The sequence below is a fragment of the Chiloscyllium plagiosum genome, chromosome 9, assembly GCF_004010195.1.
Source record: "Chiloscyllium plagiosum isolate BGI_BamShark_2017 chromosome 9, ASM401019v2, whole genome shotgun sequence".
Lineage (NCBI taxonomy): Eukaryota > Metazoa > Chordata > Chondrichthyes > Orectolobiformes > Hemiscylliidae > Chiloscyllium > Chiloscyllium plagiosum.
Genome location: NC_057718.1, coordinates 96,788,138 through 96,814,990, shown reverse-complemented (window position 1 = coordinate 96,814,990; position 26,853 = coordinate 96,788,138). Strand labels below are relative to the sequence as shown.

Here is a 26,853-nt window from a genome sequence, read left to right as displayed (position 1 = left end):
TGTGAGACACAGTGAAAGACACAAAGTGCACGAATCTTTATTCAAATTCCACCGCCAGGAAGATAGGAAAACACCCGGGTGGCCAGCGACAAACACCGCCCCCCACATCAAAGGGCAGCGCGTGCGACCAAAACAGTGAAGGGGAGGGCAGGGACCAAATCAAAACAGAGCCGGAGGGAGAAATAACGCACCCCACCCCCCGCGGCGCCCCCCCCCCGGAACAACCCCAGGGCGCCGGCGGACCAATCTCTGTCTAAACTGTTTGTGTCTCTCTCACAACTTGCCTTTCCACCTATTTTGTATGCAAAATTGGCTACAGCACATTGGCTTCCTTGCTCCACGGCATTAAAATGTCATGTCAACGGTCGTGGTCCCTCTGTCTTGTTCTTGTAGCCACAGGTGGTGGTTAGTCCAGTCTGGTTTCTGGTCAATGGTAACCCCAGGATGTTGATCACAGACCTGTAAAATCAATTTCCTCTTGCCTTTGCAATCAACGGTGTCTTAAACCTAACAGAGGCCAGTGCTTGGGGCTCTTGAATGGACTACCTACTCAGAATGTGTCTACATAAGTTTTTTGCAACTGTAGGTGAACGTATGCTTGCTTCTCTTTTGCGTTGGCATGTCAATAAGCAATGATGTACTCCACTGTCAACCTGAGAGTTAAACGTTAACTATGTAGGAGGACAGAGTGCAGTGTATTGTCGTGTCCAGGCAGACTGTATTTGCCTGTACCACAAGCCCAATTGAGAAGAATGCTGAGCAAACCAGTGTGCATTAATGATTTCGAGCAACATGCAAAGGAGATTCTTCCGAAAGCAGTATATGATTATTACCGTTCAGGAGCAGATGAACAACAGACATTAAGGGACAACGTGGCTGCTTTCTCAAGGTATTTTTTAGAAGTTCTTGATCATCTTGATTGATTTTGTCAATGTTAGCGTTTCGAAATTCTGTTAAACCTAAGGCAATTTTCTTAAAAAAACTAAACATCAGGAAAGATTGAATGGATAAAACAATTTGCATTTTGAGTCTGTCTGTTTGGGCATGTAAACGTATACATTGATTTGTAGCCTCTCTTGATATTTTATGGGTTGGTTAGAAATCACAGTTTTTACACAGCAGTGGGTGCTCCGTACTAATTATTGACATTGTTCTGAACTTCAACTTTGGTACTACCTGTTTCATGTTTGAAGCCTTGGTAAGATACTGGCTGGAATAATTTCATGTGCAGACATTAAAATGGTTTGGTTGCAATTGCCCCCAATTTGTGCATTGCTGACCACTTTGTCCAATAGTTTAGCTGGAATTACAAGTCACGTACTGAAGGGTCTTAACTCCGTTTGGTGGCTGACTTTGGCCCTTTTCAAGCATCCAGCTACGGGAGACAAATGAACATTTAGCTAAGGACAATAAAAGTAAATTTAGTTGATCCTGCAATTGTGAATAAAATACAAGCACCGTGAGAAAGGAAGAGTAAATTAAAACTCTGAAATGCTGACACAACTGCAGCCCAACGGCTGCTCCTCTCAGGATTCCGCCCTCAATCCAGCTTTTCCAAAATATTGTTAAAGCAATTTTGCTTCCTGCTCCTTTGCTCATGCTACCTCAAACTTCAAACAAATATTGTTTCATTGGCGTTGCTCCTGGGAGTGTTGATGGCTGGAACATCATTCCCACAATATTGCTCGGTACTACTGCTTGAGCTCTTGACCTTGTCTCAGATGGTTGTCTTTCTGCCCTCATGCTTTCTTGCCAGCGATCCCCTCCCCCAACTGCTTGAACGTTCTCCCCTCGGACTTTATTAAGTTGTCGACAGCCTTTGGAACCGATCTGGTCCAGTTCGCTGTTGCCTCCAGTTCAGAGAGTTGCAGGTCGAGAACTATTCCAGAGACTTTGGGCCGACCAGGAACGGGCAGCCCGGTGCAGTGCAGAGGGAGTGCTGCACTGTCACTGATGCTGCCCCTGCCTCCCTGCCCACTCAGGGGAAGACTCCCAGTCGATTATTTCAAAGAGCAGAGAAGGTTTCCTCAGTCAATATCTATCCCTTGACCAGTGTCGTAAAGGTGGTTCATTGGGTCATCATTACGCTGTGTTTGGAGGGGCTTGCTATGATGAAAGTGGTGTGTTTTCTATAAAAGGTGTAATACTCTCATCCAGCAACTTCTGTGGTCCAGCCCCCACCTGGTTTTCTAGAAAATCTAAAGTGCTCTGTACCCTTCTCCCTGAAAGGGAATTTCGTGCTGTGCTGGTGTGAATCTTTCAAACAACTCACAGAGTGGCACGAAGATGATAACACTGACAGTGGAGCTGGCATTGTATTGACATGTAGAAGGATCATTTAACCAACACAGAGATTGCTGGTGAAACTCAGCAGGTCTGGCAGCATCTGTGGAGGGAGAAACAGATTAACGTTTCAAGTCCAGTAAGACACTTCTCCAGAACTTATAAATGCAGAAACATAGGAAATACAAGCAGGAATTCTGCCTATTGAGCTTGCTCCACCTTTCAGAATGATCACAGCTGATCATTGAACTTGGTTCCCATGTTCTCTCCACAGCCTTTGATCCCTTTAGCCCTTTAGCCTACGGTGGCACAGTGGTTAGCACTGCTGCCTCACAGCGCCGGAGATCCAGGTTCATTTCCCGCCTCAGGCGACTGACTGTGTGGAGTTTGCACGTTCTCCCCGTGTCTGCGTGGGTTTCCTCCGGGTGCTCCGGTTTCCTCCCACAGTCCAAAGATGTGCAGGTCAGGTGAATTGGCCATGCTAAATTGCCCGTAGTGTTAAGTAAGGGGTAAATGTAGGGGTATGGGTGGGTTGCGCTTCGGCGGGTCGGTGTGGACTTGTTGGGCCGAAGGGCCTGTTTCCACACTGTAATGTACTGTAATGTAATGTAAATGTAATGTAAGAACTGTGTCTAACTCCAGACAGAGCGCTGTGAAGTGACTATCTGAAGGATGTGGTGCTGTTCCTTCAGTTTGCATTGATGTTTGATCAGAGGTACATAGGAGCAGGGCAAGGACAGAATTCTGTTTCATGAACAAAATGAGCAAAATTCTGTGGACAATGGAAATCCAAAATAAAGACGGAAAGTGTCAGAGAAACTCAACAGGTGTATCTAGAGAGAAACAGAGTCAATGTTTCGAATCCGGTAGTGACTCCGATAGTGCCCATAGTGTTCAGGGATATGTAGGTTAGGTCCATTAGTCAGTGGTAAATGTAAGGGTATGGGTCTGGGTGGGTTACTCTTTGAAGGGTTGGTGTGGACTGGTTGTGCCAAATGCCCTGTTTCCACACTGTAGGGAATCTAATCTAATTTTAACAATGGCCCATACTCTAGGGCCACTAAAACCAAGGTCTCCAACTATATATGTTCCTAGTGAGTGCTATTGGTCAGGACGAGAGGGTTTTGAGAATTGCCTCAGTGATTGATTTCCCTTGTAACCAAAGGTTGTTGTCTGCTCTTCTGAAACTATCAGAGTCCCATAAAAGCAACCAACTACATTTCTTAATGAGGAGAGATTCCATTGCATCATGATGATGCTGTCACTTTCAGAGGTTATTTTGTCCTGTTTTCTTTTGTGAAGAAAGGTTGTAAGGCAGAGGTGCTGAGCTGACTAACGAAGACTTGCGTAAACAGTTTGGGAGGCCTTAGGTTTTTTAAGACAGCTCTAGTGGGTGTATCTGGCTCCCACAGTGATCCAGATTTCTAGGTTTTGGTTTCTTCAGTAGCATCAGAAGCTACTGGGGTCTCAACAGAGTTCAAAGCTTCAGTGTCTGTCTCCTGGCTGTTATTGTCTCTGAATTTTCTCTTGATTTCTTTTCCTCCTGGGTTGGAGAACTGCATGTGAGAATCTGTGGCTGAATTTTCCTTTTCGCTTTTGCTAAGGGTTGTGTGTATGGGATGTTACTGTATTGGAACAGTTAATTAGTAATAGTTACTGAATCTATTATTCTGTTAAGTTTTCCAATAGAGTTAAGTTATGCTAAATTCCTCTTTCTTTGGTTGTATTTTAATTACAGGGTTTAAATAAACTGTGTTTTGCTTAACGTTGAGTAGTTTGATGAGTCGCTTCTAGAACACCCACTTCACATCTACCTTTAAAAATAAAGAAAAGTTAGGGTCTAGGCTATCTTCTTAAAATGTTTTGCAGGTGTCTGGCCTGATCCATAACACCATGTATACAAGAGTTACCAATGATCACTGCCATAGTGTGGCACAGCTCATCTCTCATCCTTCACCAACCAGCCACTCTATCACTTGATAAGGAATGATTGAGTGAATTTGGAGAATTTGGAGGTGCCGGTATTGGACTAGGGTGGATCAAATTAAAAATCTCATTCTTCAGGTGGTTGTGGAGATGACTTATCATAAGACACAGAATTTATAGCAACAGGATTGCTGTGCTATGGAATGCAGTGTTAAACAACTTTAGCTGAAGTCTTTTATCTTTCAGAATGATCATGTTAGTTTTGGTTCCTTCAGAAGTAAATCCCAGCACTATTTTAAAATTACATTTTCAAGGTAGATTTAACGATAGGTGCCATCTCAGCTCAGATAATGCTCAGATTGAAGGTGTGAGGTTAAAGTCTGTCTGTGTCAGATTGTTAGGTCAGACTGATTCTATTTCTAAAGTGGGATTTACGGAATCTTACAGGGATTTATGCAGTTTTTGAGCAAAATAAAATACAATTCTGCAAGTACACATTCACCCCACAAACTTTTCCATGTGTGTGTGCAGGGGTGACTGAGTGAATGTGTGCATGTGGGTGTGAGTGTGTGTGTGTGTAATGGGGTATAAGTCTATGAGATGGTATGGGTGTGAATGTGGGAGGTGTATGTGTGAGTGTATGCGAGAGAGCTTGTTTTTGAGAGCAGATCTGTGTGTGTGTGACTGTGTAGTGCAGTGAGGTCATCTGTAGTGTGACGTGAACCTAAGGTCCTGGTTGAGGCCATCCCCATGGGTATTGAACTTTGCTATCAGCCTCTGCTAAGCCACTTTGTGTTGTCGTCTAAACCTAAATTTGCCTTGGAGGATGGTCACCCGAAGGTCTGACGTTGAATGCCCTGGACCACTGAATTGTGCCCCGACTGGGAAGGAACACTCCTGCCTGGTGATTGTTGTGTGGTGTCCATTCATCCATTGTCGTAGCCTCTGCTCAGTCTCACCAATATACCATGTCTGAGGGCATCCCTGCCTGCAGTGTATGAGATGGACAATGTTGGCTGAGTCACATGAGTACCTGCCATGTACATGGTGGGTGGTGTCCCCATGTGTAATGGTGGTATCCGTGTTGACATTCTGAAACGTCTTGCATCGTCTGCTGTGACAGTGTCGTGATCAATGTTGTCCTGTAGACTGGGCAGTTTGCTGCAAACAATGGTCTGTTTGAGATTTGGTGGTGATTTAAAGGCAAGAAGTGGAGGTGTGGGTAGTAAGTATTGTTTAACCTCTCTAATCAATGGTCAATGACACTTTTCTGTTTCCCCAGCAGCCCTCTGCATAATCACTGGGATAATGACCAGGCATGCGACTAGTCTCTTAAAACAATGCTCTGGGTGCCTGACTCGGTTAGGGTGATCGCTTTGGTATAGCCTACAGAGTCTGAACTGTTACGGTAGCATTGATGTATGAAGTGGAATAGTGCTATCTGAAGAGGATTGCACATGGAGGAGATGGAGCAGCAGGTGGTGGGACTGCCCTCTCTGATGACGGACTACATGTTTAAGTTGGGGGCTAGCAAGAACTGTTCAGTACTTTTGACGAGGCTATTGACCTGAAATGTTACACAATCCCCCTCCTAGATAAACACTGCTTGTTCCAGCCTGCACTACTCCCTTGTGAAGAACAATGAAGACATCGATCTAACAGCATATGACAGCCTAACAATGTGGGTTTATAGACCAAAATGGAGTCTCCCTTCTGACCCAGACAAAACGCCACACTTGAAGGAACTGTTACTTAATGTCAAAATTAATAGTTCTCTTGAACTCATTGCTCAACCAAATATCAAACTATATTGCCAGCCTTCAGTGTTTTTAATAGTCCCACTGCAACAATGAGATAGTTCCTCAAAGGCATCACCATAGAAATGCCCACAGAAGGAGGCTATTTGGCCCTTTGTATCCGTGCTGCCTGAAAAGATGCTATCCAAGTCATGTTCCCCCCTGCTCTTGGACCATAGACGAGTTGGACTGAAGGGTCTGTTTCCATGCTGTATGTCTCTGTGACTCTATGCCTCTCAGATATCCTAAAATGATCTAGTCCCATTTGCCAGCACTTGGCCCATATCCCTCTCAACCCTTCCTATACAGGTAACTATCCAGATGCCCTTTAAATGTTGTAATTGTACCAGCCTCCACCACTTCCTCTAGCAGCACATTCCATACACGTACCACCCTCTGAGTGAAAATGTTGCCCCTTCAGTCCCTTTTAAATCTTTCCCTTCTCACCCATGTGCTCTAGTTCTGGACTTCATTAACCATGGGAAAAGACTTTGTTTATTTATGCTATCCATACACCTCAAGATTTTATAAACATCTATAAGGTCACCCCTCAGCCTCCAACACTCCAGGGAAAACAGCCCCAGCCTATTCAGCTTCTCCTTGTAGCTCAAATCGTCCAACCCTGGCAACATCCTTGTAAATCTTTTCTGAATCCTTTCAAGTTTCACAACATCCTTCCGATTGGAAGGAGACCAGAATTACACACAATATTCCAAAAGTGGCCTTACCAATGACCTGTACAACTCCTAAACGCCTTCTTCACTATCCTATCTACCTGCAACTCCACTTTCAAGGAGCTATGAACCTGCACTCCAAGGTCTCTTTGTTCAGCAACACTCCCCAGGACCTTACCATTAAGTGTATGAATCCTGCCCTGATTTGCCTTCCCAAAATGTAGCATCAGACCTGAGACTTGGCATATTTAATGATATCCATCAATCTTTGAGGCAGTTATTATCAGGGATACTTGCAGCTCCCTTTGCTTCCATACACTTCACCAATAGGGGATGTAACACAGTCCAAAAAAAAGTAAAATTAAATAGGCTTCCCTTGCCTGCTCATTGACCCAAACAAATGGACCCATCTCCACTTGGATAGGAGATCTGAAGCTATCGTTTGTAACCACGGCTCTTTGGACTGAAACTATTTTCTCTTCAATTCAAATATTGTAATGTTATTTTTATTATGGAATTGTAAACAGGATGTGCTGAGAGATGGTCTAGCAACAATCATCAAATAAAATCTTCATGCAAGTAATCATTCTCTCCAATGCAGCTGTTGCTTTATTAGACCATAAAACATAGGAGCAGAAATTAGGCCATTCGGCCCATCGAATCGGCTCCACCACTCAATCATGGCTGACATCTTTCTCAACCCTATTCTCCTGTTTTCTCACCATAACCTTTGATCCCCTGGGCAAATCAAGAACCTATCTGTCTCTATTTTAAATATTGGTTGACTGCAGGGTTTTAAGGCAATTGGCTGCAAAACTCTCAGGTGGACAGCATGTTGGTTGTGCAGAATGTGCCTTCACCTGTATTTTTCCTTTAATAGAGCAAACCCTCTCCTGGTGCAGGTGAGCAGGCTGACTTGGGAAGCCTAACTCAGTCTTAACAATTGGTTTCGGAAGCAGAAACAATCCATTTTGAGACGTCTGGTGGGTCGGGTTCCAACCATCTGTCATTCACTTCCAGAGGAGGAACACATTCTGGTGAACACGTCACATTCACATCTCCACAGCTGGTCAAGGAGAAAACACCCCAGGTCGCTGGCATTCTGATGTTGAGGTGCCCAGGGTTGGACTGGGGTGGACAATGTCAGAAGTCACACGACACCGGGTTATACAGAGTACTGGGCTAATGGTAACATTCTTGGTAGTGTGGATGAGCAGAGAGATTTTGGCATCCGTGTACAAGGATCCCTGAAAGTTGCCACCATGGTTGATAGGGTTGTTAAGAAGGTATAAGTTGTGTTAGCTTTTATTGATGCAAGGGTTGAGCTTCAGAGCCATGAGATCATGCTACAGCTGTACAAAACTCTGGTGCGGCTGCACTTGCAGTATTGTGTATAGCTCTGGTCACCGCGTTATAGGAAGGATGTGGAAGCGTTGGAAAGGGTGCAGAGGAGATTTACCAGGATGTTGCCTGGAATGGAGGGAAGGTCTTATGAGGGATTTGAGGCTGTTTTCATTAGAGGGAAGGAGGTTAAGAAGTGACTTAATAGAGACATACAAGATGATTAGAGGATTAGATAGGGTGGACAGTGAGGACCTTTTTTCCTCAGATGGTGAAGGCTAACATGAGGGCACATAGCTTTATATTGAGGGGTGATAGATATAGGACAGATTTCAGAGGGATGTTCTTTACTCAGAGAGTAAGAAGGGTGTGGAACGCCCTGCCTGCAACAGTAGTAGCCTCGCCAAACTTAAGGGCATTTAAATGGTCATTGGATAGAATATGGATGAAAATGGAATAGCGCAGGTTAGATGGGCTTCAGATTGATTTCACATGGCGGTGCAACATCAAGAGCCAAAGGGCCTATACTGAGCTGTGATGTTCTACGTTCTGTAGTCCAACAGGTTTATTTGAAATCACAAGCTTACGGAGCACTTCCCCTTTGTCAGGTAAAAAGAAGAAAAGCATGTAGAATTTATAGGCAGAGAGACCAGAAGATCATACAACTGGTGTGAGTGGAGTGTCGACAGGCCGAATAATAGGTCTCCGCGGGTGATCAAGAGTGTCAGACTGTGTGAGTAAAGTGTCAACAGCTGAATAACAGGTGAAGGGATGACCTATAATCTGATTAATTGAGGCAGAGAGATAATTACAAAAAATTAAAAATAGGGTGGTGGCTGGAGCATCATCTGCTCACCTCAAAGTAGACAATGACCCTGTGTCTTTCTGCAAATGCACAGACAGTTACAGGAACCTCAGGCAGGTTTACCAGAGATGCTGAGGAAACTGGATTGAAGATTGGAGGATCAGTACTGTGTTCCAATATTTATGCATCTGCCCTGCTCCATGGACAGGTTGGTGGTTGCTTTGGAAACCCAGGCCCAGCAGAATGCTCAGTAGCTGCTGGAGGTACAGGGATACTCCACTCCACTGCTGTAGTTATTCTGAACTTTTTACTCCTTTATTTTTCTATTTACTTTTCCCTAAGAATCTGTACCCAGGTACCTTTGTACCTAAGATGGCACCATTGGTAGCGACTTGTAAACTTTTCACTGTACTCATGTGACAACAAAACTAATTCTCAGAAATGTCTAAGGAAGAATTGGCATCCTTCCAATTCTTGGGTGCTTCCCATTAGTTTTTTTTTTTAGCCAGTGTTCATTGGCAGCGTCTGGGCTACACTGGCAAGACAAGCATTTACTCCCTACTGTGATTGCCTCTGAGAGGCTGGTTCAGCCACCGGGTGCCACTGTTTAAGAAAGGTGGTAAGGACAAGCCAGGGAACTATAGACCGGTGAGCCTGACCTCGGTGGTGGGCAAGTTGTTGGAGGGAATCCTGAGGGACAGGATGTACATGTATTTGGAAAGGCAAGGACTGATTAGGGATGGTCAACATGGCTTTGTGCGTGGGAAGTCATGTCTCACAAACTTGAGTTTTTTGAAGATGTTTGATGAGGGGAAAGTGGTAGACGTGATCTATATGGACTTCAGTAAGGCGTTCAACAAGGTTCCCCATGGGAGAATGGTGAGCAAGGTTAGATCTCATGGAATACAGGGAGAACTAACCATTTGGATACAGAACTGGCTCAAAGGTAGAAGACAGAGGGTGGTGGTGGAGGTTGCTTTTCAGACTGGAGGCCTATGACCAGTGGAGTGCCACAAGGATCGGTGCTGGGTCCTCTACTTTTCTTAATTTATATAAATGATTTGGATGTAAGGACAAGAGGTATGGTTAGTAAGTTTGCAGATGAGACCAAAATTGGAGGTGGAGTGGACAGTGAAGAAGGTTACCTCAGATTACAACAGGATCTTGATCAGATGGGCCAATGGGCTGAGGAGTGGCAGATGGAGTTTATTTTAGATAAATGCAAGGTGCTGCATTTTGGGAAAGCAAATCTCGGCAGGATTTATACACTTTATGGTAAGGTCCTAGGGAGTGTTGCTGAACAAAGAGACCTTGGAGTGCAGGTTCATAGCTCCTTGATAGTAGAGTCACAGGTAGATACAATAGTGAAGAAAGCGTTTGGTATGCTTTCCTTTGTTGGTCAGAGTATTGAGTACAGGAGTTAGAAGGTCATGTTGCAGCTGTACAGGTAATTGGTTAGGCCACTTTTGGAATATTGTGCGTAGTTCTGGTCTCCTTGGTATTGGAAAGATATTGTGAAACTTGAAAGGGTTCAGAAAAGATCTACAAGGATGTTGCCAGGTTCGAGGGTTTGAGCTATAGGGAGAGGTTGAATAGGCTGGGGCTGTTTTCCCTGGAGCATTGGAGGCTGATGGGTGACCTTACAGAGGTTTACAAAATCATGAAGGGCATGGATAGGATAAATAGGCAATGTCTTTTTCCTGGGTTTGGGGAGTCCAGAACTAGAGGCTATAGGTTTAGGGTGAGAGGGGAGAAGATATAAAAGAGACTTAAGGGGTAACCTTTTCACGAAGAGAGTGGTACATGTATGGAATGAGCTGCCAGAAGAAGTGGTGGAGGCTAGTACAATTGCAACATTTAAGAGGCATCTGGTTGGGTATCTGAATAGGAAGGGTTTGGAGGAATATGGGCTGGATGCTGGCAGGTGGGACTAGATTGGGTTGAGATACCTGGTCGGCATGGACAAATTGGGGTCGGTTTCCATGCTGTACATCTCTAAGACTCTATGACCCTAACTGAATGGCATATTTGGCCATTTCCTAGGGTAATCAAGAGTTAACCACGTTGTTGTGAGTGCAGAGTCACATGTAGGCCAGAACAGGTCAGGCTGGTAGATTTCCTTCCTTAAAGGAGCCAACCATGTTCTGCAACACTCTGGGTCATCTGCATTTTATTTTACAGTTTATTTATTACTCACTCTCCAGGTATGATGGGATTTGAACTCATGTTAACTGATCTTGGCAACTGCTCGATTCCAGTTCCCTGAGGAAAACCATTGGCGACCTCCCAAAATGGGAGGCCAACGGCTGATGCCAATTATCCTCTGGTGTAGCAAATCGTTATGCCATGGACCAGAACTGCACATGGATTCTAATTCTCCTATCTGTCTTCTTAGATGGAGTCTATGTCCCAGGGTGCTCAGGGACGTGTCAAAAGTGGATTTGTCGGTGACTGTCTTGGGTCAGAGAATCAACATGCCCATTTGTGTATCTGCCACTGCCATGCAAAGGATGGCACATCCAGAAGGTGAAGTGGCGACTGTGAAAGGTAATTTTTGTTGTCAGCTGAGTTCTTTTCAAAGTGACTTGCATTGCAATGCTCATTACATAATCATTTCCTTCATACATTGTCAACGATCCAATGGGAAATTTGCTGAATCTCAGGGCCTACCTTGATTGGCGGGAAATTGTTTCCAGCGCGGTTCACCCGTAACAGCCAAAGATCTCATGGAATTTCCAGCACTAATGACTCCCAGCACACATGAAGTTTCTGCACCATTGTTTGTACTCGTTTTCAAAAAAAAAGTCATGCTCAGGTTACCAGGCCCACCCTCAAAACTCGTCATAGATTGTCCTGCAGAGGGTGAGTTTCTGTAATACCCATTTAATAAAATAAGTGTATAAGAAATAGGATTGGAGTAGTCCATATGCTACTTTGATTCTGCTCCACCATTCCAGTCTTCCCCTTGACTCCATTTAAGTGCCAGCTCTCCGTAACCCTTGACTTGCCCATAGTTCAAAAATTCCATCTCAACCTTTTCTGTGTTCAATGACCCTGCCTCCGCAGTGCTCTTGTGTAGAGGATTCGAAAGATTCATAACCCTCTGAGAGAAGGAAAGCCCATCCATTTGCTGATTAAATGGGACTTGGTGAGGCTCTTAAAAGGGAGACAATTTTTAGGCCCGAACCCATAAAAGAAAGCTGAAACTAATGTTAAGCCAGAAAATATAATGAAGAGTTACGGGTAAGGTGAAAATGGAGTAAATGAGATTACACACTTCCAATTGTTGGCCACTATCAGTCTCCATTAATAGCTAGTCACCCTCCTAGCCAGATCGTTAACCACTCCTTTGTCTGTCCAACTGTTCTTCTCTCTCTTTGGCTTCTATCCCCACCTATTGTTTTCTTCCTGCCCACAATCTCCCACCATGCCCCAACCCTATATTTTGTATATAAACTGACATTTTCCTTCATTTCTGAGGAAGGGTCACTAGATCTGAAATGTTAACTTGGAGTTCTCTTCACAGGTACTGCGAGACCTGCTGAGCTTTTTCAGAACCCTCTGTTTTTGGACATCATAGAATCTGAGTTTCCTGATTGGGGCTGTTAACCTGGTCCAATCAGGGAGCCCTGGCTGACAGATACAAACAGGAATGTCTCCTTGGAGAAGGAGCACGCGGTGTCGACCAACACCTTGGAGTTGTTCAGGGAGAGGTGGGCGCCGCAGGGAGTGGAGTGCATCATTTCTCCCTCCAATTCTATTTTGATTTAGTCCCTACCCTCCCCTTCACTGTTTTGATCACACAGCACTGCCCTTTGATGTGAAGGACAGTGTTTGTCACTGGCCACCCAGGTGTTTTCCTATCTTCCTGGTGGTGGAATTTGAATAAAGATTCGTGCACTTTGTGTCTTTCACTGTGTCTCACACCTGCACAAAAAAAAGAAAAAAAAAGAAAGAAAAAAATAAATAAAAAAAAACAAACAGGAATGTCTGAGGTTCTGTTCACTCTGAGAGCTGGCTCTGAGGGAGCTGGATCAGTGTCGTACATGTAAATGAAGGGTGAATTGTGATGGGATACTGGCATCTGTGCAATTATTTCAAGGGAAATCACAATTAAACCCACCAACCCATGCCAGTTCTGGGGTGGCACAGTGGCTCAGTGGTTAGCACTGCTGCCTCACAGCGCCAGTGAACTGGGTTCAATTCCTGCCTGAGGCGACTGTGTGGAGTTTGCACATTCTCCCCATGTCTGCGTGGGCTTCCTCCAGGTGCTCTGGTTTCCTCCCACAATCTGAAGATGAGCAGGTTGGGTGGATTAGCCATGCTAAATTGCCCATAGTGTTAGGTGCATTAGTCAGGGGTAAACGTAGAGGAGTGGGTCTGGGTAGGTTACACTTCAGAGGGTTGTGTGGACTTGTTGGGCCAAATGGCCTGTTTCCATACTGTAGGGGACCGAACTTAATGATGTGGGACCTGCAGCCTCTTTTAGCAGTTTGGTTTCTCTGGGGCTGAAAGTCTGCTCATTGCCATAGCAAGGACTCAAGCAGCAGTTATAAGTGTGAGTGAGTGTCCGTGGTCACAAGGTTGGCTTGGGTTCAAACTGTTGAGCAGTGAAGCAGACTTACTGAGCTAAATGACCTCCCCCTTCTCCTGTCTCTTTATGTTCCAATTTTCGGATCCCACAGGAGAACGAGCTGGCTGGTACCGTATTGTACCATTATTCAGTACAAACGTAACTGCCTCAATGTCATGTCTGCAGTTGAATGACATTGCATAACCCAAGGCTGGCTCTTAAAAAAAAAATATTTTCAATCATTGAGCACCGCCTGAAATGTAACCATAAATTGGGCCATTAATTATGTCTCTTTACTCATTAAATACAACATTATGCAGGACTTTGCAGTAATGGTTCAACAGAAAAATTTCCTAACTGTGTCTTAGTGTGGAAAGATCACTAATCCTCTGTGAAACCAGGAATGTATACTAATAACACACCTCAGAAAAGAATTTCCTTTTGTTACAAAATGTGTCAGTTGAGTAGATTACGTACGTGCTTGAGTACTCTCAGAGAAAGCTTTTTGCTGTATCAAATACAACAGACATACAGATTACCACCACCTTCTCAAGGGCAATTAGGATGGGCAATAAATGCTGGCTTGGACCCACACCCTCTGTAGGAATTAAAAAAGGATTAAAATCCTCCTCCATAGTCTGCATATGAGTCTCAGTTCATTTTCGAAGAAACTAGGAATATTATCGTTGCATGCGATGCTTGCTTTCATTTGGCTAATTAAAAATAAAAGAATTGTTATTTCAGCTTTGTAACCATAAGGTTTGACTAGATTCTGTACAATATGGAAACAGGCCCTTCGGCCCAACAAGTCCACACTGACACTCCAAAGAGTAACCCACTCAGACCCATTTCCCTCTGACTAATGCACCTAACACTATGGGCAATTTACCATGGCCAATTCACCTGACCTGTACATCTTTGGAAACTGGAGCACCCGGGGGAAACCCACACAGACACGGGGAGAATGTGCAAACTCCACACAGACTGTCGTCCGAGCCAGATGTTAACTCCGCTGGCCCACTTCACACACACATGCATCCACACACACACACATGCACCCATACAGACACACACATACACATACAGACAGACATGAACAGACAGACATGGACACACAGACACGAACACACACACATCATCAGACAGACACACACACAGACTCACACTCACGCAGGCACACACACTCACAGACACTCATACAGACACACTCACACAGACACACATACATACACACACACTCACATAGACACACATACACGCAGACACAGACACACAGACACACACAGACATGCATGCATGTACATGCATGCACACACACACATGCAGACACACGCACACAGTCACATACACACACAGGCACATGCACGCACACACACACACATGCATGTGCACACACTTACACAGACACACAATCACAGAAACACCCGTGCACATACAAACACAGATGCACACACACACAATGATAACACACACAGATAACTCACACACAGATACAAATGCACACACGGATAAGACACAAATTAATATGTTAATGAAGGACAGTTAAACTTAACTCTAATGTTAAGTTCACACTTCAATATGGACTGTCCTTTAAAAAGGTATTTTAATCACAGCCTTGCTAACTGTAACATCTAATTGTAAATGTAAAAGTGATCCTGACTGTGAGACTTGTATTGAACCAGGAGGTGGCTCTCTCACACCATGAATGATGGCATCTGCCCAATCATTGAATCCTAAAATGCAGAAGGAGGCTATTGGCTCCACCATCCCTCTGCTGCCTCTGTGAGTCAATTTCACTTACTTGCTCTTTCCTGTAGGCTCTGTAACCTACTTCCCTTTCTGCTGTTCATCCAATTCCTATTTTGAAAGTTATTATTGTGTTGACTTTCTTCCAAAAGTATAAGTGATAGGAGCAGAAGGAAGCCATTCAGCCCATGGTGTCCACTCTGTCATTCAATGGCTGACCCTCCAATCCAGTTTAGATTAGATTAGATTAGATTAGATTAGATTAGATTAGTTCCTTGCCTTTTCCCTATGACCCTTGATTCCCTTATTGTCTATCTCAGCCCTGAATACACTCAACTGTTCACAGCCTCCACAGCGCTCAGGAGTAAAGAAGTCCATAAATTCACGACCCACTGAGAGAAAACTTTTCTCGCATCGCTGTCTTAAATGGGTGACCTCTTCCACTGAGAATCTACTCTCTGGCCCAAGACCCTATGTCATGAGGAAGCAACCTTACTCTGTCAAATCCTCTGAGAATCTGACTTATGCAGCATGGGGAGGCACCGTGGCTCAGTGGTGAGCACTGCTGCCTCACAGTGCCAGGGACCTGGGTTTGATTCCCGCCTTGGGTGTTTACCTGTGTGGAGCTTGCACCTTCTCCCTGTGTCTGTGTGGGTGTTCTCCAGTTTCCTCCCACAATCCAAAGATGTGCAGGTTCGGTGAATTGGCCATGCTAAATTGCCCATGGTGTTAGGTGCATTAGTAGGGGGTAGGGGAATGGGTCTGGGTGGGTTACACTTTGGAGGGTCAATGTGGACTTGTTGGGCTGAAGGGCCTGTTTCCATACTGTAGCGAATCTAATCTAGACTTGATATAAAACAACTGTTAGGTCATATGATCTACATAGGGGCAGATACCTTTCAAAGTAGATACAAATTCCCCCACATGATGAATGCAATGATTGCAAAGCAAGATTTTGTATTTTCAAACTTTTACTACAATTTTTAAAAATATTTATTTGTGGGCTTTGTGTGTCGCTGGCTGGGCCAGCATTTAATGCCCATCTCTAGTTGCCCTTAAGAAGGTGGTACTGAGCTGCCTTCTTGAACCACTGCACCCCGCCTGTTGTAAATAGACCCAGTGTGCTGTTAAGGAGGGAATTCCAGGATTTTGATCCACAGGATGGTAGGTAGTTTGGAGGGGAACTTGCAGGTGGTGGTGGTGTTTGTATGTATCTGCTGCCCTTGTCCTTCCAGATGGAAGTGGTCATGGGTTTGGAGAGTGCTGTTGAAGGATCTTTGGTGAATTTCTGCAGTGCCTTCTTGTAAACTGTTGCTACTGAGCGTCAATGGTGGAGGGATTGGATGCTTGTGAATGTGGTGTCAATCATGTTTCATGCTTTACCCAAAGTCTGTTTACCATCTTCAAGGCACAGGTCAGGAACTTGATGAAATGCTCTCCAATTGCCTGGATGAAAACATCTCCAACAACACTTATGAAGATCAATATCATCCAGCACAAAGCAGCCCATTTGATTGGCTTTCCAACTACCATCTTAAATGTTCACTCAAACTTCCAGCAATGCACAGTGGCAGCAGTGTATACCATCTATAACATGTCTTGCAGCAACTTAGTTACTCTCATTTGATAACACTTTCCAAAACGGCAACTCCTAAAACCTGATAGGACAAGATAAAGCAGATGCATGGGAGTGCCACCACCTGCAATCTTCTCTCCAAGCCACACGCTATTCTGACTTGGAAAAGATCACCATTCCTTCAGTGTCGTGCCGGAACCTCCTACCCATTGGGTGTATCTCCACCAAATAGACTGTAGCAATTCAGGAAAGCAACACACCACCACCTTCTCAAGGAGGGACCTTGGTGAGGCCTCTTCTGGAATACCGTGTCCAGTTCTGGTTGCCCAGTTACAGGAAAGATATTATTAAGCTGGAGAGAGTTCAGAAGAGATTTACCAGGATGTTGCCGGGTATGGAAGGTTTGAGTTATAAAGAAAGGCTGGATAAGCTTTCAATTTTTTCACTGTAGCATAAGAGATTGAGAGGTGACCTTATAGAGGTTTATAAAATAGTGAGGGGTATACATAGGGTTAATGGAAGCTCTTTTCCCCAGGATGGGGGATTTCAAGACTAGGGGGCACATTTTTAAGGTGAGAGGAGAGAGATTTGAAAAAGACGTGAGAGGCACATGTTTTATACAGAGGGGGGTTTGCGTGTGGAAATAATTCCCTGAGGAAGTGCTGGACGCGGGCACAATTAAAACGTTTAAAAGGCGTTCAGATAAGTACATGAATAGGAAAGGTTTTGAGGGATATAGGTCAGGAGCGGGCAGGTGGGACTAGTTTTGTTTGGGATTATATTGGACTGAAGGGTCTGTTTCTGTGGATGACTCTATGACTCCTTAAGGGAACCACTAGCTGGCCTAGCCCACGATGCCAACATCATGTGAATAAATTTTTTAAAAGATGTAGTTGCCATCTATGAGAATGGATGTGGGATCGAGAAATGCAAAGACAGGTCAAAGATATTATAATACTCTGTCCTCCACCTCAGATGCTTTTCCTTCAGTGTATAATTATTATTTTCTTGTCAATCGCACCTAATGGCTCAGAAAATCAGACAGTTGCAATTTAAGTAGACACAAATTTCCAAGACAAACAAAAATAAAACAGAAATCACTAAAGAAACTCAGCAGGTCTGCTAGCACCTGTGGAGAGAAAACAGAGTCAATGTTTTGAGTTCAGTGACCTTGCTTCAGGACTGAAGGTATTTAGTTAAAGGTGGTATTTATACTGATGACAGAAGGATCGTGGAAAGAAGTGGGCAGATGGGTGGAGACAGAAACCAGGGAAAGAGAGAGAGAGAGAAAAAAATTCCAAGCAGTTGGTTGCACCCACAACACTTTAACAATGCATAAAGCTTCTTATAAAGAATTGCTACTTCAGCTGGCTGAGTCTGGTAGAATTCTGGTATCTGTATAGAGATTCTTGGATGGTGCTGCAATGGACTGGAGAAGAGTAAGAATGATGTCCTGGTCAATATTTATTCTTTTAATAACAACAACTCACAAAAAACAATGTTGTTATGGCCTCGTTGCTATTTATGTGAATTTCCTGCACATTCAAATTAGCTGTTTCTCATACAATAGTAAAAGCTTTCAGTCACATTCTGATCCGAGTTAATGGTATTGTTGAACAAATCAGATCCCAGATTGCAACCTGGCTTGATGGATCATATTTAGTTTTTGTTTGGTTTTTTGGGGTGGTACTTTGTCACTGGAACAAATGCACACAAAGACGCAGATATTATAGAGTCATGGAGTCATACAGCATAGAAACAGGCCTTTCGGTCCAACTCATCCATGCTGAGCACCTTTTCCAAACTAACCTAGTCCCTGCGTTTGCCTGCGTTTGGCCCATATCCCTCTAAACTGCTCACTGTCACCTTCTCAAAGGTGAGTAAGGATGGGCAATAAATGTTGGCCAGTCAGCAAAGTCCACGTCACACAAATGGATAAATAAACATGTGCCTGTCCAAATGTCTTTTAAGTGTTGTAACTATACCTGCATCTACCACTTCCTCTGGCAGCTCATTCCACATACGAACCACCCTTTGTATGAAACAGTTGCTTCTCAGATCCCTTTTGAATCTTTCTCCACTCACCCTTAAAAATATGCCCTCTAGTTTTAAACTCCACTGCTCAAGCAGAAGTTTATTACGCCAAAGAGGGAATTAAAAAAAAACAAATCAAATGAATGGGACAGTTAGCAGGATCTAAAACACACAGTAAAAAAGATGTTCAATCTATATCCTGACAGTGTCCTTAATGGAAACTTAAACCCAGCAAAATTACACTCCTATCTCAACGTTTAGGTTTCTACGTCACTGATTCTTGACTGTTCCTTAGTTTTTGACTGTGAAGACAATTTGATGAGACCTTTCCAATGACCTGAATGTTTCCACAAACCTGAGTGCATCAACATTTTTATTTCCAATAAGCTTTCCTTTTCCAACCAAACTATTCTGGTTTTGGATGTTATCGCAAACTAAACTCTTCTGCTGAGGTAAATAATCCCCTGAACTCGCCTGAATCAATCCTCCCAGAAGAGCAACTAAACTTACTTTGATACTCAACACTGGTGTCTTCTGAACTGAATTTAAAAAGAAAACTTAAACCGAGATTCTTCCGAACTGAAAACAAAACTATTGACCTTACATTTTTAGCCTACCTGTAGTAAGCGCAACAGTTTAAACATCTTTCCATTAATACCATAAGGATTACCTGCTGTGTGACAAAATGTTGGATTTAATCACTGTTCCAGGAGGACTCTCTGACCGTGTACATTTCAAAAAAAGTAAACCTGTCATAGAAATAGCTAACACCACTTGCTAATGTTTTGAAATCCAAACTCCAAAAATGTAAATGTATATTATAAAGGGTAAAGGTAAAGTTGCCGTAAACTTGCCATACTATAGGCTGCTTTCTCATTAGAGACAGAGAAATGATTGGTGTTGGTTGAATCTGGGGGCCACGACACCTCAAGAGAGGAGAGAAGTTCAGAAGGAGGGTCCCTATAGTAAACTCAGCCAGTGCAGGAACTGAACCCACATTGTTGGTGTCACTCTGTATTGCAAAACATTCATCCAAGCTAACTGACCCCCGTGTATACTATACATTCTTTTATCACAGTATTTTGTGTTAGCCTTAGGCGACTGACTGTGTGGAGTTTGCACGTTCTCCCTGTGTCTGCGTGGGTTTCCTCCAGGTGCTCCGGTTTCCTCCCACAATCCAAAGATGTGCAGGTCAGGTGAATTGCCCATGCTAAATTGCCCATAGTATTAGGTAAGGGGTAAATGCAGGGGTATGGGTGGGTTGCGCTTCGGCGGGTCTGTGTGGACTTGTTGGGCCGAAGGGCCTGTTTCCACACTGTAATGTAATCTAATGTTATAGGAAATAATCAAATGCATTATATAAGTGTAAGTTTTTTTTAATGCTATGAAATTTTAAAGGATTGAATTTTTAATGATTTTCTCAAGGGATGTGAGCAGCACCAACATTTATTACACCTCCTTACCTTCCCTGGGACAAAGATTCAGAATTAGATTTAGATTGTGGTTGAATATAACATTGGCTGCTGCTGTTGGCCCACAGTACACTGCAGGTACTCGGTATGACATTGCTCGATCTATCTGTGTTCACCCCCTCCTCCGTCTCTCTGTGCCTTGGAAATGGCCAGTTGAGTTGCCAATTAAAGTTCATATCACCCAATCTGATTCATCTGCTTGAAACCATTCCAACATAGGTCTGTGTAAAAGTTGTTAGAGTATGTTAGAAAAATGACAATCGTCTTGAACTGAGTTAGCCTGTGTGATGTTCCATTGTGGACACATTCCATGGCTGAATTTAAGTAATAGCCTGACCATGTGGGAACTATGTGGAAGGAATGCTTTATGAGAACGTATTTAGGTACATGTTAATCCTGATCATCCCAGATCAATCCGTTACAAAATGAGCAAATATTCTTTTGAAAATAGACTATTGCAAAACTCCACATGTTCCAAAGAGAGCCTGACTAGGGAGTGATGGTGTGCTTGGGGGCTGTTATTTTCAATTAGAATTCCCGTTTGTAGATTGAATATTAATATGAGAAATATGTTTTCAATCTGAGGCTAACAAATGACATTTTTCTTTGACATGTGCACCCGGCTGAACAGCCTGTGGAAGGCTAGGCACAGGCATGATGCTCAGTACCTGGGCGACTTCCAGCATTGAGGAAGTGGCTGAGGCAGTGCCCAGTGCGACACGTTGGCTGCAGTTGTACATCTACAAGGATCGGGAGCTGACTAAATCCCTGGTGAGGAGAGCGGAGAAGGCTGGCTACTGCGGAGTCTTCCTAACCGTTGACACTCCCTACCTGGGGAAGCGTTTGGCGGATATGCGGAACAAGTTCAAACTGCCCCCTCACTTGAGGTAATATGATGCATTTGAAGTCAGAAAGGAAATGGTGGTGCACCATTAATCTCCCATCAGTCACCGATTCTTCCTCAGTAAAAAGGCAAACCCATCTCTTCATTTCCACTGCAGGAAGCGGAGCTTAGATCCACCCAGTTCGAGGGGATTATTGAACGCCCAACGTTATTAGCAGCACCATTCAAACCCATACCAGTGTTCCAGCCAACTGAGCCAACCAACTCCCTCCAGTGGCAGAAACAGAAATTGCTGGTGAATTCCTGGCAGCATCTGCGGAGAGAGGAACAAAGTTAATGTTTTCAAGTCCTGTGACCATTTTTCAAAGTGCACATGCACGTGCCAGTTGTAGCCTTGAGTTATGGATTCACATGTAGAAACGTGCAGTACAGAAAAGGCCCATCGAACCTGCACAGACAAAAACTACCCTAGTCACAGTGATGGGACAGGCTCTGACTGCTTTCCATCCCAGGCTGACACACCCACCCCTTGCCATAGAATTCCAAATGTTGTCTCAATGTTTAGTGATGTCAATACTCCATTTTAAATTATTGGCCACGTCAAATTTCACAAAAAGCATGAGAAGGATTGGCCAATGCTTAGAAATGTAGAGTTATTCTATAATAACATAACTTAGTTATACGAAAGAGATCTTGCACAGTGTGTGTCCAAAGCATTTGCAAATCGAACTTGATCTGTTTGGTCAAGTCATGATTGAATTCCATTCTTCTGGCCCAGAGGCAGGGACAGTACACACTGTGCCTACTCCGAAGAGTAACCCACCCAGACCCATTGCTCTACATTTTACCCCTGACTAATACACCTAACCTATACATCCCTGAACACTATGGGACAATCTAGCACAGCCAATTCATCTGACCTGCACATCTTTGGAGGAAACCGGAGCACCTGGAGGAAACCCACACAGACACGGGGAGAATGTGCAAACTCCACACAGACACAGTCGCCCGAGGCGGGAATCAACCCGGGTCCCTGGTGCTGTGAGGCAGCAGTGCTAACCACTGAGCCACTAAACTGCCCACACTGGGTGTGTCTGCATCTCATGTCAAGCCAGACCAGATCACGATGACAGACTGTCTTCCCTAAAGAATATTCTGGGTTTTGAACAACAGATGATCATAATTTTACGAATGTAGGAACAGGAGTGGCCATTCAGCCCCTCAAGTCTGTTCTGCCACTCAATGAGATCACGGCTGATCCATGGTCTAACTTCATCTACCTGTCTTAATACCTTTGCTGAACAAAATAAATTATCTATCTCTCATCTAAAATTAACAATTGATGCAGCACCCACTGCCAAATGTGGAAGAGAGCTCCAAACCTCTCCCACCCTTTGTGTGTAGAAGTGCTTCCGACATCCCTCCTGAACAGTTTGACCCTAATTTTTAGACAATACTGCCTTGTTCTAGAATCCCCATCCAATGGAACTGGTTTATCTTTATCTCTTGTTGTTCCTTGTTAATATCTTGAAGACTTCAATCTGATGACTGTGGCATGGTGCCTCAGTGGTTAGCACTGCTGCCTCACAGCACCAGGGTCCCAGGTTTGATTCCCACCTCAGGCAACTGTCTGTGTGGAGTTTGCACATTCTTCCCGTGTTTGTGTGGAGTTTGCACATGTGACACTCATGTCTGTGTGGAGTTTGCACATTCTCCCCGTGCCGACGTGGGTTTCCTCCAGGTGCTCCGGTTTCCTCCCACCGTCCAAAGATGCGCAGGTCAGGTGGATTGTCCATGCTAAATTACCCAGAGCGTTAGGTGCATTGGTCAGAGGGAAGTGGGTTACTCTTCGGAGGGTCGGTGTGGACTTGTTGAGCCGAAGGGCCTGTTTCCACACTGTAAGGAATCTAATCTAACCTAAACTTCGATCCGATAACCACATAATGTTCTAAATTTGGGAGAAAGCAGGCCTAATTTATATAATCCAACTTCATAACTGATAAAGTTCAGGTACAATTCTTGTAAACCTATATTGTACTTTTTCCAAGCCCAGTATATCCTTCCGAAGGTGTGGAGCTTAGATCTGCTCACAGTATTCCAAGTGGAGTCTAACCAGGTATATAGTCGCCATTACTGACACTATCCTTATATATTCCAGATTTCTGAATTGGATTGCAGTAACACCAACTGCTGTAGTGGGCTTTGAACCAATGGCCCACCAAAGCATTATCCTAGGCCTCAGTAACATTAGCACTGCACCATCATCTCTGACAGAATATTACAGGTTTCTTGTCATTAAGGTTTGCAATTTCATAATGATGGCGTTTAAAAGGGCAAAATGTATTCGGGGAAGGAAGGCTATTAAGAAGTAATCATGATTTGGAGGTGCCGCTGTTGGACAAAGTTAAGAATCACACAACACCATCTTATAGTCCAACAGGTTTATTTGGAAGCCCTAGCTTTCAGAGTGTCACTCCTTCATCAGTGCCACTATCGACAACCACCTGATGAAGGAGCAGCGCTCCGAAAGCTAGTGCTGCCAAATAAACCTGTTGGACTATAACCTGGTTTTGTGTGATTTTTTAATGTTAAGAAGTAGGGGGAAATAGCTGGAATTTGAGATTAACAAGATAGAGCATTCATAAGTAGTAGCATGGAGTGGCACAGTGGCTCAGTGGTTAGCACTGTTGCTTCACAGCACCAGGGACTTGGGTTCGATTCTACCCTCGGGTGACTGTCTGTGTGGTGTTTGCACATTTGCCCCATGTCTGTGTGGGTGCCCTCTAGGTGCTCCAGTTTCCTCCCACAGTCCAGAGATGTGCAGGTTAGGTGAATTGACCATGCTAGATTGCGCAGGGATGTCCAGGTTAGGTGGATGAGCCATGGGAAATGCAGTATTATGGGGTAGGGGGATGGGTCTGGAAGGGATGCTGTTTGGAGGGTCAGTGTGAACTTGATTGGCCAAACAGCCTGCTTCCGGGCTGCAGGGATTCTATGAAATGGCTAGAAATTGAGGTTAACAAGATAGAACATCCACAAGTACAAAATGCTGAGGGAGAGGTAAAGGGTCAAATGACTGAATTCCAATCTGCCTGCCTCTCAAGTACTCCATCAATGGCTGAAGCCAAAAGCTTCCTGACATGAGCTGTTTTGTTTTCAGGATGGCAAACTTTGAGACACTCGATCTGGCATTTTCCAAAAAGGACTATGGAGATGACAGTGGGTTGGCTGTGTACACAGCTGATGCTATCGACTCCTCTATAAAATGGGAGGACATTGACTGGCTGCGGGAGCTGACTAAACTGCCCATCGTTCTCAAAGGAATCTTGAGAGGTGAGTAGCGATCTAACAGCACTCTTCACTTCTGGCTTGAAACATGCCCTAATTTTGTTTTGCCTCCTGCCTTGGTGAGCTGGAATACCTTTTGTGATGTTTTGCTCAGCTTGGTAAGTTTGTCTGAATGTGAGAAGTGTATACAGTCATGAAATCATCCACCCCTTACAGCCCAGTCTAGTATTGCTAGTTGTCTTATTGTTTGGTCACAATTCAGTCATTGTATTTGGATAAAAGACTATGGGTAAGAGTTTGGGTATCTGGGGGTGTGGGGGAAGAGAGTTCAGAGTCAAATAGAAGGGGGACTGATAGGAAACAGTCATGTGATTTTTTTTTCCTAGATTGCCCAATTAGTGCTCAAAAGCCAGGTTCATCAGACTTGTTTCTGGGATGTGGGACAGTCTTATGACGAGAGATTGGGCAACTGGGCTTGTACTCTTTCGAGTTTCAAAAATTGAGAGGTGATCTCATCAAACCCTACGCAGTACATCACCTGATAGCCAGGACGTAGATGTAGCTAAGATGTTTCCCCTGGTGAGGGAGTCTAGAGTCAAGGGCATGTTTTTTAAAAAATTGAGGGGATTGCCACTTAGATCTGAGATGAGGAGAATTTCAGAAGGTTGTGACCCTTTGGCATTCTCCAGCACAGAGGGTTTTCGAAGAGCAGTCATTGAGTATGTTTAAAGTAGACACCACCAGTGATGTACAGGCTTATGGTGATGGGACGAGTCAAAATCATTGAAGTGTTCAATTGAATTATTCGTATTGAATGGTGGAGCAGGCTCAATAGACTGAATGGCCTACTCCTGTTCTCATCTCATTAAGGATGGAGGGTGGGTTCTCAGGGCCAGAAGCAGCATCTTCAACTTGGAAGGAGTTGAAGCCTGAAGTTTAGATAAAAAAAGGAAATACAAAAGAATGGGGGAAAGAGAGGGTACCTGAAATATCTCCTCTTTTCAATATGAAAAACAAAGGCCTCCGTAGCCAGGTTGATATTTGTGGAGAGATGAAGATTAGGAGGCAACATGTGGTTGCAAGGTGACCAAGCAGAATGGGAGGGAGGGGAGGAGCTCAATGCCTCAGCCTGAAGCATTGGATCATGGTTGGGAGGCCTCTTCCGGGCGGCCGGCCTAGTCTCTGGTGGGTAGGGGAGGCCTGCGGGCTGACTGGACAATTCCTGTGAATGGCCCGTTACCTTGGCTGGAATTGGCCAACCATGAGCGGGTGGCCCTTTCGGTTCCCACCCTGCCTCTGGGAAAGTGGGGTGAGCTGGGGGAGTCAGTGGAGGTGGGAATTGGGGGTGGAGGTGAGTGGTAACTGCAAACCAGCATGGTGGCCAATGTCTCGAGTTTCCGCTCGGCGTTCTGCCCCTTCAATTTCATTCTTCACTTGCAACAAATGAAAAGGTTTAGGCCCTGACTGTAAAAGAAAAATGTTACATTTTAAAGGACAAAATAATTTGGAACGAAAACGTAGCATGATACTGATGCAAAAAGCACGTGTTGCAGACAAAGTCTAATGATCCATCTTAGTGCGGAATTTTATTATTCTTTTACAAGTTCAGCAATCAATCATGCTCCTTTGACATGGTGAAGTAATTAAATTAAATGCACATTATTACTGTAATCATATTAATAACTTAAAACGATACAAAAACATTTCAGTGGAAGGGTTTCTTAATTAAGATAAATGGAAGTATCAGAGTACAAAGAGAACCTGGCTGACACCTTGGGGTTGTAACCATGCTACCTATAGCACCTCTTTCAGAATGTAGAGCAGAATGTTAATAAAAGCAAGGCATCGTGCAAGTGTTAAGATGCACGTCTCCCTCCCAGGACTTGACGTGTTTGGAGAAACCTACACTCTCGCAGTTTGTTCAGTCCCTCCTGAATGTTTGTACAGATGCTGTTATTTCATTTTCACGAGAAACTATTTTAGTTACTGTTACTAACTGCCAGGTCTTTGTAACTTTAGCTGATGATGCCAGAGAAGCTGCTAAGCATGGAATTGACGGGATACTTGTATCAAATCATGGAGCGAGGCAACTGGATTGTGTGCCAGCCACAGTAAGTTAACTCCATCATTCCTGATGAAGGGCTTTTGCCTGAAATGTTGATTTTCCTGCTCCTCGGATGCTGCCTGAACTGCTGTGCTTTTCCAGCACCACTCTAATCCAGAATCTGGTTTCCAGCATCTGCAGTCATTGTTTTTACCTAACTCCCAATCTACCACCGATGGATACATTATGGTTCTTTGGACATGTAATAAATGGGCTCTGGGTTCTGTTGATGTCAGGGCTCATTTGGCTGCTGGTCATTAAAACAATAGCGTCTGTGGCAGGTGCAAAGTGTTGCCAGATGCCAAGCTAGAGGTTTGCACTGCTGCTCAGATACTTTTCCTACATCGTTACAGGGTTCTTGTATAACTTGCATGATGTGGCTGCCCACAAG

At 44.2% G+C, this 26,853-nt stretch overlaps 1 protein-coding gene across 1 annotated transcript; it reads left to right on the top strand.

Moving 5' to 3' along the window:
- Positions 1-17: 17 nt before the first annotated feature.
- On the top strand, positions 18-26,486 carry hao1 (hydroxyacid oxidase (glycolate oxidase) 1). Its single transcript, XM_043696580.1, has 5 exons — positions 18-889; positions 11,221-11,372; positions 20,858-21,113; positions 24,231-24,403; positions 26,378-26,486. Exons 1-5 carry the CDS (start codon positions 753-755, stop codon positions 26,476-26,478), a joined length of 819 nt encoding a protein of 272 aa, XP_043552515.1. The 5' UTR covers positions 18-752; the 3' UTR covers positions 26,479-26,486.
- The last annotated feature ends 367 nt before the right edge of the window (positions 26,487-26,853 follow it).

Excerpts from the sequence above, each read along its gene's own strand:
- hao1 (XM_043696580.1), top strand. The coding sequence starts at position 753 with ATGCTGAGCAAACCAGTGTGCATTAATGATTTCGAGCAACATGCAAAG. Across the intron at positions 11,373-20,857 it reads TGAAGTGGCGACTGTGAAAG|CCTGTGGAAGGCTAGGCACA; the intron begins GTAATTTTTGTT and ends CCGGCTGAACAG. Across the intron at positions 21,114-24,230 it reads AAACTGCCCCCTCACTTGAG|GATGGCAAACTTTGAGACAC; the intron begins GTAATATGATGC and ends TTTTGTTTTCAG.